This window comes from Salmo trutta, chromosome 36, assembly GCF_901001165.1.
Source record: "Salmo trutta chromosome 36, fSalTru1.1, whole genome shotgun sequence".
Classification (NCBI taxonomy): domain Eukaryota; kingdom Metazoa; phylum Chordata; class Actinopteri; order Salmoniformes; family Salmonidae; genus Salmo; species Salmo trutta.
This window is the reverse complement of record NC_042992.1, coordinates 1,977,485-1,992,168: the sequence shown is the minus strand read 5'-3', so window position 1 is coordinate 1,992,168 and position 14,684 is coordinate 1,977,485. Positions and strand designations below refer to the sequence as shown.

The 14,684-nt window shown below is 41.2% G+C and overlaps 1 protein-coding gene across 1 annotated transcript in view; it reads right to left on the bottom strand.

The window, feature by feature from the left end:
- Nucleotides 1–14,684, bottom strand: part of runx1t1 (RUNX1 partner transcriptional co-repressor 1) — a 157,605-nt gene that overhangs the window by 132,565 nt on the left and 10,356 nt on the right. Inside the window, exon 2 of the mRNA XM_029734625.1 lies at nucleotides 2,426–2,544. Within this exon, the coding sequence (XP_029590485.1) occupies nucleotides 2,426–2,544 (119 nt within the window). The remainder of the gene's footprint in view (nucleotides 1–2,425; nucleotides 2,545–14,684) is intronic.

Genomic DNA, 14,684 nt, shown 5'->3' with positions numbered 1-14,684 from the left:
CCCCAGCAGCTTACCCGGTGTCTGCTCTTTTCCTTTCTCAGCACAGAAGACATGCTGACTGCCACAGAGACCAAGTTCTCAGCCACGGGAAAAATATATTCCAACCCTTTCATTTCAATGTTAAGCTGTTTCCCAAACTGTAGGCTACCCCACCACTACCAATACAACCACCGCCCCCTAAAATAAATCCCATTTCAACTTCAACTTGGATTTGGGGGGGGGGGGGGGGTCACGTGAGGATTTGTGGGCACTGACAAAGTCTCAGTGGGTGGATAGTAAAAACATCGGGATGGATCGAGGAGATGTGACCAGTCCTTGGTGGGGGGTTGGGCCAGGTGGTGTCCCAATGACATGCAAAGTCCCACAGATGTCAACCTTTAAAAGAAGAGCGAGCAAAACTATGAAGAGCACAAACACAGACACACCACAGTGTGTTGCTAAGACCCTTGAATGAGCCGGTTTCAGGGCTCCAGACGCCAGGGGATTGTCAGCTGAAGTGGAGGCCTACCTCAGGTTGGAGGGGTGACAATGGATGTGACAGATTGGTGTGTGTGTGTGTGTGCCCGCGCGTGTGTGTGCGTGTGTGTGTGCCCGCGCGTGTGTGTGTGTGCCTGCGTGTGTGTGTGTGCCCGTGTGTGTGTGTGCCCGCGCGCGTGTGTGTGCCCGCGCGCGTGTGTGTGTGCCCGCGCGCGTGTGTGTGTGCCCGCGCGCGTGTGTGTGTGCCCGCGCGTGTGTGTGTGTGCCCGCATGTGTGTGTGTGTGTGTGCCCGCGTGTGTGTGTGTGTGTGTGCGCGTGTGTGTGCGCGTGTGCGTGTGCGTGTGTGTGTGTGTGTGTGTGTGTGTGTGTGTGTGTGTGTGTGTGTGTGTGTGTGTGTGTGTGTGTGTTGGGTGAGCAGAGAGCAGACAGGCTGGCCAGGCATGGACATTAAAGAATTCTTTCATAATGACATGTATAGTGTTATTTACTAATTCAATTTTATATACTACATACTGACATGTATATTGTTATTCAACAGCATATACTAGACCCCATCACGCCGAATCACTCCGAATTTTTAAGGTTCGGGTTAAGGTTTGGGATTTGACTTAAAACCCAAATATCAAAAAACAACTTTCTATCCTGCTGGATTCGAACATAAAACCATCGGAGCTTGAGGCAGACGCTTAAGCCCATATGCTATACACGCAAAACCGAAATATACACGAAGGTGACTGTTGCCCCTAGTGGCCGATTTTAAACGACATCTCCCGATGTCCTAAGACATAGATGGATGTCCAATACAGTCAGTATCACGGGTGACCTGCCTGCCCAAACCATCTTTGTATGAAACCATTACGCGCGGAAAGAACCACGTTGCATACATAGTAGATTCTTTCACCAAGGTCTCTTACGACTAATGACCATGACAAAAAATGACAACTAGAACATAATAAGCCTGATGATTTAAATCAATGTTATATTATTACAGGTCTGTTTCACCAGACATTCCCTTTATTTACGCGTATTTATTTCCAATAATACCATATCCGGTTGCGCATGAATATAAAACCGCAATTCCATAGTGTAGATGATAGATTATTTAAATTCATATAATGTTCATATTTTTACAATATTTTTAACTAAGCGTTTTCATAAAAGAGCCATTGCCCCACTTCAGTAATCACCTTTGTTGTATCTGATACATTTCACCACGGCTATAACCCAACAGAGCTACAGCAAGTCTCACCAGATGATCCAGCCTATATTGACTTCTCTCCACAACCAAATATACACACAGCGACATAAAATACAAGCAAAAGAAGAGAGTTGAACGCATGAAGAAAAATAAATGGCACTTACACTGAAAAGATACAAAAATTCCCCACCATGCGTTACGATGGCGTGAGGGCAAAAAAAAATTAAAAATAAAATGTATTTCCAGTCCACTCCAATCAATGTTAAAATTACGAATGTTTATCAGTCCAGTCGAGAAGAATACGGCTGCAGAAGTCAGAAGGGTCCGTTATAAACCCAGGACAGATGAGCAGCGCAGGAGGGTGGCGAGGATTCTTCATTCAGCGGACAACATTCTGGATGCAACGGAACTGAGGTTCAGGCGTTCGAGTCGAGCTTAGAGAGAAAACACCGTAGATGATGATGCGTCGCTATTAAATAAGATAACCCTCTTCTGTTCTGCTTTCCCCGTCGTTGAAAGAAAGCCTTTTTTTATCTTTCAAAAAAATGACTTGTTGAAATTAAACTGAATTTATCTTATATTGATATAGGCTAGTCTAGGTTAAGAGAGGAGATGAATAGAGTCACACATTCGGACTTGCACATCTGGCGCGCTTGCCGGTTGTGTCTCGGTTGCCGTTAGAACGAGGAATAGAATAGTGATGCTTCCTCCTGCAGTTAGGGGTCGGTCGGTCGGCGGCGCTCCGGGACCCAGGTGGAGGGAGTCGGTGTAGGCGGTCTCCCAGCGGTGGGAGGAGGAGGAGAAGGTGGAGGAGGAGGAGGAGGTGTGACAGGCTGACTGAGAAAGCAGCTCCAGCAGGCTGAGGCGTCTGTCTCCCAGAACAGGTTGTAGAGGTCAAGTAGAAGTGTATAATAGACTAGAATGGTTGTGTTATAGACAAAAAAAGTCACCTGGGTTATTTTTTTTATATTGCCCCACTCATTTAGAGCAACTACTAAACTGTGCCTCTGTAGGTGACTGAATGTGAACGCACTCTCTGTTTCTCACTCTTGTTCACATCTCTCTCTCTCTCTCACTCTCTCTTTCTCTCTCTCTCTATAAATTAAATTCAAGGGGCTTTATTGGCATGGGAAACATATGTTTACATTGCCAAAGCAAGTGAAATAGATAATATACAAAAGTGAAATAATACACTCACAGAAGTTCCAGAAGAATAAAGACATTTCAAATGTCATATTATGTGCAAATAGGTACAAAAGGGGAAAATTAAACATAAATATGGGTTGTATTTACAATGGTGTTTGTTCTTCACTGGTTGCCCTTTTCTTGTGGCAACAGGTCACAAATCTTGCTGCTGTGATGTCACACTGTGGTATTTCACCCAGTAGATATGGGAGTTTATCAAAATTGGGTTTAATTTTCGAATTCATTGTAGATCTCTGTAATCTGAGGGAAATATGTGTCTCTAATATGGTCATACATTTGGCAGGAGGTTTAGGAATTGCCGCTCAGTTTCCACCTCATTTTGTGGGCAGTGTTGCACATAGCCTGTCTTCTCTTGAGAGCCATGTCTGCCTACAGTGACCTGTCTCAATAGCAAGGCTATACTCACTGAGTCTGTACATAATCTGTACTCAGGCAGAGTAGAGTAGAGTAGAGTAGAGTAGAGTAGAGTAGAGGAGAGGAGAGGAGAGGAGAGGAGAGGAGAGGAGAGGAGAGGAGAGGAGAGCTGAGCCAATCAGAGTAGAGTAGAGCTGAGCCAGGCAGAGTAGAGCAGGGCAAGGCAGAGCAGAGTAAAGTAGAGCTGAGCCAGGCAGAGCAGAGTAGAGTAGAGCAGAGTAGAGTAGACCAGGGCCAGACAGAGCAGAGTAGAGCTGAGCCAGGCAGCAGCCAGGGTAAGCAGAAGCTTCATTATTACAGCCTGTTGATAACAGCCCTCTCCTTCTCTCTCTGCTCTCATGCTCCCTGTCCTTCTCTCTCTGCTCTCATGCTCCCTCTCTCTCTCTCTCTCTCTCTCTCTCTGTCTCTCTCTCTAAGCGCAGGCAGGTTACCCTGCAGTAATCCAAGGCAAACACGTTCCATCTGGAAGTCATTCTGCCTCTGACAAAGTAGAACTGAACAAAGCAGAACAGAGCTGAGCCAAGCAGAGTAGAGTAGAGTAGAGTAGAGTAGAGTAGAGTAGAGTAGAGTAGAGTAGAGTACAGTAGAGTTCAGTACAGTAGGGTAGAGTAGAGTAGGGTAGAGTAGAGTAGAGTAGAGTAGAGTAGAGTAGAGTAGAGTAGAGGAGAGTAGAGTAGAGTAGAGTACAGTAGAGTTCAGTACAGTAGAGTAGAGTAGAGTAGAGTAGAGTAGAGTAGAGTAGAGTAGAGTAGGGTAGAGTAGAGTAGAGTAGAGTAGAGTAGAGTAGGGTAGAGTAGAGTAGAGTAGGGTAGAGTAGAGTAGAGTAGAGTAGAGTAGAGGAGAGGAGAGTAGAGTTCAGTACAGTAGAGTAGAGTAGAGTAGAGTAGGGTAGAGTAGTGTAGAGTAGTGTAGAGTAGAGTAGAGTAGAGTAGAGTAGAGTACAGTAGAGTAGAGTAGAGTAGAGTAGAGGAGAGGAGAGGAGAGGAGAGGAGAGGAGAGGAGAGGAGAGGAGAGGAGAGTAGAGTAGAGTAGAGTAGAGTAGAGTAGGGTAGGGTAGAGGAGAGGAGAGGAGAGGAGAGGAGAGGAGAGTAGAGTAGAGTAGAGTAGAGCTGTATCCAGGGCAAGCAGAAGATTAGTTTACAGCCTGATAACAGCCATCTCATTCTCTCTCCTTCTCCCTGCTCTCTCCTTCTCCCTGCTCTCTCTCTCTCTCTCTCTCTCTCTCTCTCTCTCTCCCTCTGTCTCTCCGGTCTCTATCTCAACTCTCTCAACTCTCTCAGCTCTCTCTCTCTCTCTATCTGCTCTTGCACTCGCTCTCTGTTTCTCTCAAATTCAGATTGCTTTATTGGCATGAAATACAATTTGTAGATATTGCCAAAGCAGCATAGTGATAAAGCATTTCTGTAAATCCATTACTAGGTGAAGAGGACAATGAGATCCAGTTCATTTCAGTTACATGCAACATGATGATGGTTCCACTGTGTATTACTGTCAGTTATATACAACAACATGATGATGGTTCCACTGTGTATTACTGTCAGTTATATACAACAACATGGTGATGGTTCCACTGTGTATTACTGTCAGTTATATACAACAACATGATGATGGTTCCACTGTGTATTACTGTCAGTTATATACAACAACATGACGATGGTTCCACTGTGTATTACTGTCAGTTATATACAACAACATGATGATGGTTCCACTGTGTATTACTGTCAGTTATATACAACATGATGATGGTTCCACTGTGTATTACTGCCAGTTATATACAACATGATGATGGTTCCACTGTGTATTACTGTCAGTTATATACAACATGATGATGGTTCCACTGTGTATTACTGTCAGTTATATACAACAACATGATGATGGTTCCACTGTGTATTGTTGTCAGTTATATACAACATGATGATGGTTCCACTGTGTATTACTGTCAGTTATATACAACAACATGATGATGGTTCCACTGTGTATTACTGTCAGTTATATACAACAACATGATGATGGTTCCACTGTGTATTACTGTCAGTTATATACAACATGATGATGGTTCCACTGTGTATTACTGCCAGTTATATACAACATGATGATGGTTCCACTGTGTATTACTGCCAGTTATATACAACAACATGATGATGGTTCCACTGTGTATTACTGTCAGTTATATACAACAACATGATGATGGTTCCACTGTGTATTACTGTCAGTTATATACAACAACATGACGATGGTTCCACTGTGTATTACTGTCAGTTATATACAACATGGTGATGGTTCCACTGTGTATTACTGTCAGTTATATACAACAACATGATGATGGTTCCACTGTGTATTACTGTCAGTTATATCTAACAACATGATGATGGTTCCACTGTGTATTACTGTCAGTTATATACAACAACATGATGATGGTTCCACTGTGTATTACTGCCAGTTATATACAACATGATGATGGTTCCACTGTGTATTACTGTCAGTTATATACAACAACATGATGATGGTTCCACTGTGTATTACTGTCAGTTATATACAACAACATGATGATGGTTCCACTGTGTATTACTGTCAGTTATATACAACATGATGATGATGGTTCCACTGTGTATTACTGTCAGTTATATACAACAACATGATGATGGTTCCACTGTGTATTACTGTCAGTTATATACAACAACATGATGATGGTTCCACTGTGTATTACTGTCAGTTATATACAACAACATGATGATGGTTCCACTGTGTATTACTGTCAGTTATAAACAACAACATGACGATGGTTCCACTGTGTATTACTGTCAGTTATATACAACATGATGATGGTTCCACTGTGTATTACTGTCAGTTATATACAACAACATGACGATGGTTCCACTGTGTATTACTGTCAGTTATATACAACATGATGATGGTTCCACTGTGTATTACTGCCAGTTATATCCAACAACATGATGATGGTTCCACTGTGTATTACTGTCAGTTATATCCAACAACATGATGATGGTTCCACTGTGTATTACTGTCAGTTATATACAACAACATGACGATGGTTCCCCTGTGTATTACTGTCAGTTATATACAACAACATGATGATGGTTCCACTGTGTATTACTGTCAGTTATATACAACAACATGATGGTTCCACTGTGTATTACTGTCAGTTATATACAACATGACGATGGTTGCACTGTGTATTACTGTCAGTTATATACAACAACATGATGATGGTTCCACTGTGTATTACTGTCAGTTATATACAACAACATGACGATGGTTCCACTGTGTATTACTCTCAGTTATATACAACAACATGATGATGGTTCCACTGTGTATTACTGTCAGTTATATACAACATGACGATGGTTCCACTGTGTATTACTGTCAGTTATATACAACAACATGATGATGGTTCCACTGTGTATTACTGTCAGTTATATACAACATGATGATGGTTCCACTGTGTATTACTGTCAGTTATATACAACAACATGATGATGGTTCCACTGTGTATTACTGTCAGTTATATACAACAACATGATGATGGTTCCACTGTGTATTACTGTCAGTTATATACAACATGATGATGGTTCCACTGTGTATTACTGTCAGTTATTAACAACAACATGATGATGGTTCCACTGTGTATTACTGTCAGTTATATACAACAACATGACGATGGTTCCACTGTGTATTACTGTCAGTTATAAACAACAACATGATGATGGTTCCACTGTGTATTACTGTCAGTTATATACAACATGATGATGGTTCCACTGTGTATTACTGTCAGTTATATACAACATGATGATGGTTCCACTGTGTATTACTGTCAGTTATATACAACAACATGATGATGGTTCCACTGTGTATTACTGTCAGTTATAAACAACAACATGACGATGGTTCCACTGTGTATTACTGTCAGTTATATACAACATGATGATGGTTCCACTGTGTATTACTGTCAGTTATATACAACAACATGACGATGGTTCCACTGTGTATTACTGTCAGTTATATACAACATGATGATGGTTCCACTGTGTATTACTGCCAGTTATATACAACAACATGACGATGGTTCCACTGTGTATTACTCTCAGTTATATACAACAACATGATGATGGTTCCACTGTGTATTACTGTCAGTTATATACAACATGACGATGGTTCCACTGTGTATTACTGTCAGTTATATACAACAACATGATGATGGTTCCACTGTGTATTACTGTCAGTTATATACAACATGATGATGGTTCCACTGTGTATTACTGTCAGTTATATACAACAACATGATGATGGTTCCACTGTGTATTACTGTCAGTTATATACAACAACATGATGATGGTTCCACTGTGTATTACTGTCAGTTATATACAACATGATGATGGTTCCACTGTGTATTACTGTCAGTTATTAACAACAACATGATGATGGTTCCACTGTGTATTACTGTCAGTTATATACAACAACATGACGATGGTTCCACTGTGTATTACTGTCAGTTATAAACAACAACATGATGATGGTTCCACTGTGTATTACTGTCAGTTATATACAACATGATGATGGTTCCACTGTGTATTACTGTCAGTTATAAACAACAACATGACGATGGTTCCACTGTGTATTACTGTCAGTTATATACAACATGATGATGGTTCCACTGTGTATTACTGTCAGTTATATACAACAACATGACGATGGTTCCACTGTGTATTACTGTCAGTTATATACAACATGATGATGGTTCCACTGTGTATTACTGCCAGTTATATCCAACAACATGATGATGGTTCCACTGTGTATTACTGTCAGTTATATCCAACAACATGATGATGGTTCCACTGTGTATTACTGTCAGTTATATACAACAACATGACGATGGTTCCCCTGTGTATTACTGTCAGTTATATACAACAACATGATGATGGTTCCACTGTGTATTACTGTCAGTTATATACAACAACATGATGGTTCCACTGTGTATTACTGTCAGTTATATACAACATGACGATGGTTGCACTGTGTATTACTGTCAGTTATATACAACAACATGATGATGGTTCCACTGTGTATTACTGTCAGTTATATACAACAACATGATGATGGTTCCACTGTGTATTACTGTCAGTTATATACAACAACATGACGATGGTTCCACTGTGTATTACTCTCAGTTATATACAACAACATGATGATGGTTCCACTGTGTATTACTGTCAGTTATATACAACATGACGATGGTTCCACTGTGTATTACTGTCAGTTATATACAACAACATGATGATGGTTCCACTGTGTATTACTGTCAGTTATATACAACATGATGATGGTTCCACTGTGTATTACTGTCAGTTATATACAACAACATGATGATGGTTCCACTGTGTATTACTGTCAGTTATATACAACAACATGATGATGGTTCCACTGTGTATTACTGTCAGTTATATACAACATGATGATGGTTCCACTGTGTATTACTGTCAGTTATTAACAACAACATGATGATGGTTCCACTGTGTATTACTGTCAGTTATATACAACAACATGACGATGGTTCCACTGTGTATTACTGTCAGTTATAAACAACAACATGATGATGGTTCCACTGTGTATTACTGTCAGTTATATACAACATGATGATTGTTCCACTGTGTATTACTGTCAGTTATATACAACATGATGATGGTTCCACTGTGTATTACTGTCAGTTATATACAACAACATGATGATGGTTCCACTGTGTATTACTGTCAGTTATATACAACAACATGATGATGGTTCCACTGTGTATTACTGTCAGTTATATACAACAACATGATGATGGTTCCACTTTGTATTACTGTCAGTTATATACAACAACATGACAATGGTTCCACTGTGTATTACTGTCAGTTATATACAACAACATGATGATGGTTCCACTGTGTATTACTGTCAGTTATATACAACATGATGATGGTTCCACTGTGTATTACTGTCAGTTATATACAACAACATGATGATGGTTCCACTGTGTATTACTGTCAGTTATATACAACAACATGATGATGGTTCCACTGTGTATTACTGTCAGTTATGTACAACAACATGATGATGGTTCCACTGTGTATTACTGTCAGTTATATACAACAACATGATGATGGTTCCACTGTGTATTACTGTCAGTTATATACAACAACATGATGATGGTTCCACTGTGTATTACTGTCAGTTATATACAACAACATGACAATGGTTCCACTGTGTATTACTGTCAGTTATATACAACAACATGATGATGGTTCCACTGTGTATTACTGTCAGTTATATACAACAACATGATGATGGTTTCACTGTGTATTACTGCCAGTTATATACAACAACATGATGATGGTTCCACTGTGTATTACTGTCAGTTATATACAACATGATGATGGTTCCACTGTGTATTACTGTCAGTTATATACAACAACATGATGATGGTTCCACTGTGTATTACTGCCAGTTATATACAACAACATGATGATGGTTCCACTGTGTATTACTGTCAGTTATATACAACAACATGATGATGGTTCCACTGTGTATTACTGTCAGTTATATACAACAACATGATGATGGTTCCACTGTGTATTACTGTCAGTTATATACAACATGATGATGGTTCCACTGTGTATTACTGTCAGTTATATACAACAACATGATGATGGTTCCACTGTGTATTACTGTCAGTTATATACAACATGATGATGGTTCCACTGTGTATTACTGCCAGTTATATACAACAACATGACGATGGTTCCACTGTGTATTACTGTCAGTTATATACAACAACATGATGATGGTTCCACTGTGTATTACTGTCAGTTATATACAACAACATGACGATGGTTCCACTGTGTATTACTGTCAGTTATAAACAACAACATGATGATGGTTCCACTGTGTATTACTGTCAGTTATATACAACATGATGATGGTTCCACTGTGTATTACTGTCAGTTATATACAACATGATGATGGTTCCACTGTGTATTACTGTCAGTTATATACAACAACATGATGATGGTTCCACTGTGTATTACTGTCAGTTATATACAACAACATGATGATGGTTCCACTGTGTATTACTGTCAGTTATATACAACAACATGATGATGGTTCCACTTTGTATTACTGTCAGTTATATACAACAACATGACAATGGTTCCACTGTGTATTACTGTCAGTTATATACAACAACATGATGATGGTTCCACTGTGTATTACTGTCAGTTATATACAACATGATGATGGTTCCACTGTGTATTACTGTCAGTTATATACAACAACATGATGATGGTTCCACTGTGTATTACTGTCAGTTATATACAACAACATGATGATGGTTCCACTGTGTATTACTGTCAGTTATGTACAACAACATGATGATGGTTCCACTGTGTATTACTGTCAGTTATATACAACAACATGATGATGGTTCCACTGTGTATTACTGTCAGTTATATACAACAACATGATGATGGTTCCACTGTGTATTACTGTCAGTTATATACAACAACATGACAATGGTTCCACTGTGTATTACTGTCAGTTATATACAACAACATGATGATGGTTCCACTGTGTATTACTGTCAGTTATATACAACAACATGATGATGGTTTCACTGTGTATTACTGCCAGTTATATACAACAACATGATGATGGTTCCACTGTGTATTACTGTCAGTTATATACAACATGATGATGGTTCCACTGTGTATTACTGTCAGTTATATACAACAACATGATGATGGTTCCACTGTGTATTACTGCCAGTTATATACAACAACATGATGATGGTTCCACTGTGTATTACTGTCAGTTATATACAACAACATGATGATGGTTCCACTGTGTATTACTGTCAGTTATATACAACAACATGATGATGGTTCCACTGTGTATTACTGTCAGTTATATACAACATGATGATGGTTCCACTGTGTATTACTGTCAGTTATATACAACAACATGATGATGGTTCCACTGTGTATTACTGTCAGTTATATACAACATGATGATGGTTCCACTGTGTATTACTGCCAGTTATATACAACAACATGACGATGGTTCCACTGTGTATTACTGTCAGTTATAAACAATGTAAATACTTCAGGGAATGAATGGTCATTGGATGTCCCTCAGGCTATGGTAATCATATACAGTTCATATCTGGCAGTTATATTAGCTGTATCTCCCTCACACAGAATAAACTCTGGGATTATTTTATTATATAATGCACAGAAGTTTGTAATTGATTGAGATGTTTTCTTTGGAGTATTTCTCACAGTGGAGGTGGCAGTGCATCTCTGTCTCTACCTCCCGTTTCGTTCAGTGACCACGTAGACGCTCCTCTATGGGCAGCCATGTCTTTTTTTGTGTCTCCCTTTTTCCATAGCCAATTGGTGGTCGCTGAGCCTGTATTTGGTCAGTATCTGTCTCAGGTTTGTTTCTCTGACAGAGTAGAAATATTCTGCCAATTTTGTATTCTCTTTTGAGGCCAAATAACATTCTAGTTTATTTTGTGTCTTTGTTTCATTTCCCCAATTTGTCAAATAGGAGGTTTTATTTTCTTTAACAATGTGATTGATTTCCCTGTGTGTTTGGATAATATAGTTGTTTAGTGTTTTTAACAGCTGACATGGGGACTCTTTTCAGGGTTCAGTTCTTGGGTTTCCAGTGATTTGAATTGTAAGGATGTTTTTAAGGCTTAACTTTAAATGGTGTCAACATTTTAGTGTCCTGTCCTTTATATTTACAGTTAAAGGGAATCGTCCGAGTTCCGTGCTAAATGAATTATTTAGTACTTTATTTGGGATTTTTAGGATAATCTGCAGAATTCTGTATGTGCATGTTTTTCTCCCAGTGCTTATAATGGTAATTACAGGTTGGACCCCAAACCTCACTTCCATGTAGTGCAATTGGTAATATTACACTAGAGAATATTTAGCACCAGATTTGGATTGGAATATGTCTTTTTGAAAATTATAATTTTATGGAGTAAAATGTTTTAAAGGCTTTTTCTTCTAGTTCTTTCACTGCCAGATCGAATCCACCAGAGGCACTGGTTGTTAGTTCCAGGTAGTTGGACATGTTCAACCATGGTATTTCCTGTTCCAGGTAGTTGGACATGTTCAACCATGGTATTTCCTGTCCCAGGTAGTTGGACATGTTCAACCATGGTATTTCCTGTTCCAGGTAGTTGGATCATGTTCAACCATGGTATTTCCTGTTGGCTGAGCTACAGCAGTGTTTGTTAGACCATGAGATATCTGCGGTGGAAGGTGGCTGAGCTTCAGTTGTCCTCTAGGATTTTTCCTGTTCTTAGCTCTATTCCGTACATTTTTATCCTAAACAACTCCCTAGTCCTTACCGATGACAAGCACACCCATAACATGATGCAGCCACCACCATGCTTGAAAATGTGAAGAGTGGTACTCAGTGATGTGTTGTGTTGGATTTGCCCCAAACATAATGCTTTGTATTCAGGACAAAAAACTGACTTTAGTGCCTTATTGCAAACAGGATGCATGTTTTGGAGTATTTTTTTTCTGTACAGGCTTCCTTCTTTTCACTCAGTCATTTAGGTTTATATTGTGCAGTAGCAACAAAGTTGTAGCTACAATGTCCTCAATCTTCTCCTATCACAATCTTCTCCTATCCTCAATCTTCTCCCTCTGTCTTTCCCTGCTCTCTCTCCCTTTCTACCTGCTCCCTCTCCCTCTCTCCCTCTGTCTCTCCCTGCTCTCTCTCCCTCTCTCCCTCTGTTTTTCCCTACTCTCTCTCCCTCTCCCTCTGTTTTTCCCTACTCTCTCTCCCTCTCCCTCTGTTTTCCCTGCTCTCCCTCCCTCTCTCCCTCTGTTTTCCCCTGCTCCCTCTCTCCCTCTCTCCCTCTGTCTTTCCCTGCTCTCTCTCCCTCTCCCTCTGTTTTTTCCTACTCTCTCTCCCTCTCTCCCTCTCTCCCTCTGTCTTTCCCTGCTCTCTCTCCCTCTCCCTCTCTCCCTCTGTCTTCACTGCTCTCTCTCCCTCTCCCTCTGTTTCTCCCTATTCTCTCTCCCTCTTTTCCTCTCTCTTTCCCTAATTTTCTCCCTCTCTCTCTCCCTCTCTCCCTCTCTCCCTCTGTCTTTCCCTGCTCTCTCTCCCTCTCTCCCTCTGTCTTCACAGCTCTCTCTCCCTCTCCCTCTGTTTTTTCCTACTCTCTCTCCCTCTCTCCCTCTCTCCCTCTGTTTCTCCCTACTCTCTCTCCCTCTCTCCCTCTGTCTTTCCCTGCTCTCTCTCCCTCTCCCTCTGTTTTTCCCTACTCTCTCTCCCTCTCTCCCTCTCTCCCTCTGTTTTTCCCTATTCTCTCTCCCTCTTTTCCTCTCTCTTTCCCTAATTTTTCTCCCTCTCTCTCTCTCTCTCCCTCTCTCCCTTTGTCCTTGTGTCCCTACTGGCTGCAGTCAGTCTTTAATTACTTGGAAAAGAGCTCTTTAGTAATGGATCACTGCTTAACATTTCCATATGCAGACACTCTAGGGCAGAGCTTGTCAGCGCCACTCCATCCCTCTCCATCTCTCCATCCCTCCATCCCTGCATCCCTCCATTCCTCTCCATCCCTCCATCCCTCTCCATCCCTCCATTCCTCTCCATCCCTCCATCGCTCTCCATCCCTCCATCCCTCTCCATCCCTCCATCCCTCCATCCCTCCATCCCTCCATCCCTCTCCATCCCTCTCATCCCGCCATCCCTCCATCTTCTAGATCTTTATATACAATCATGTCTGCCTGCCTGGTCTCTCCTCCTGGTCTGTCTGCCTTTCTGGTCTCTCCTCCTGGTCTGTCTGATCTCTCCTCCTGGTCTGTCTGCCTGTCTGGTCTCTCCTCCTGGTCTGTCTGCCTGTCTGGTCTCTCCTCCTGGTCTGTCTGCCTGCCTGGTCTCTCCTCCTGGTCTGTCTGCCCGCCTGGTCTCTCCTCCTGGTCTGTATGCCCGCCTGGTCTCTCCTCCTGGTCTGTCTGCCCGTCTGGTCTCTCCTCCTGGTCTGTCTGCCCGTCTGGTCTCTCCTCCTGGTCTGTCTGCCCGCCTGGTCTCTCCTCCTGGTCTGTCTGCCCGTCTGGTCTCTCCTCCTGGTCTGTCTGCCCGTCTGGTCTCTCCTCCTGGTCTGTCTGCCCGCCTGGTCTCTTCTCCTGGTTTGCTCTGTTTGTCCGAGAGAGGACATAGCCGTCTACAAGGCACTACCTAGTATGTGTCTGTGTGTGTCTATTCCATCTCCCACAGAATGAGAAAAATATATATATTACCATGAGATAAAACATACCATCTATTACCATGATGTAGCATACCATCTATTACCATGATGTAGCATACCATCTA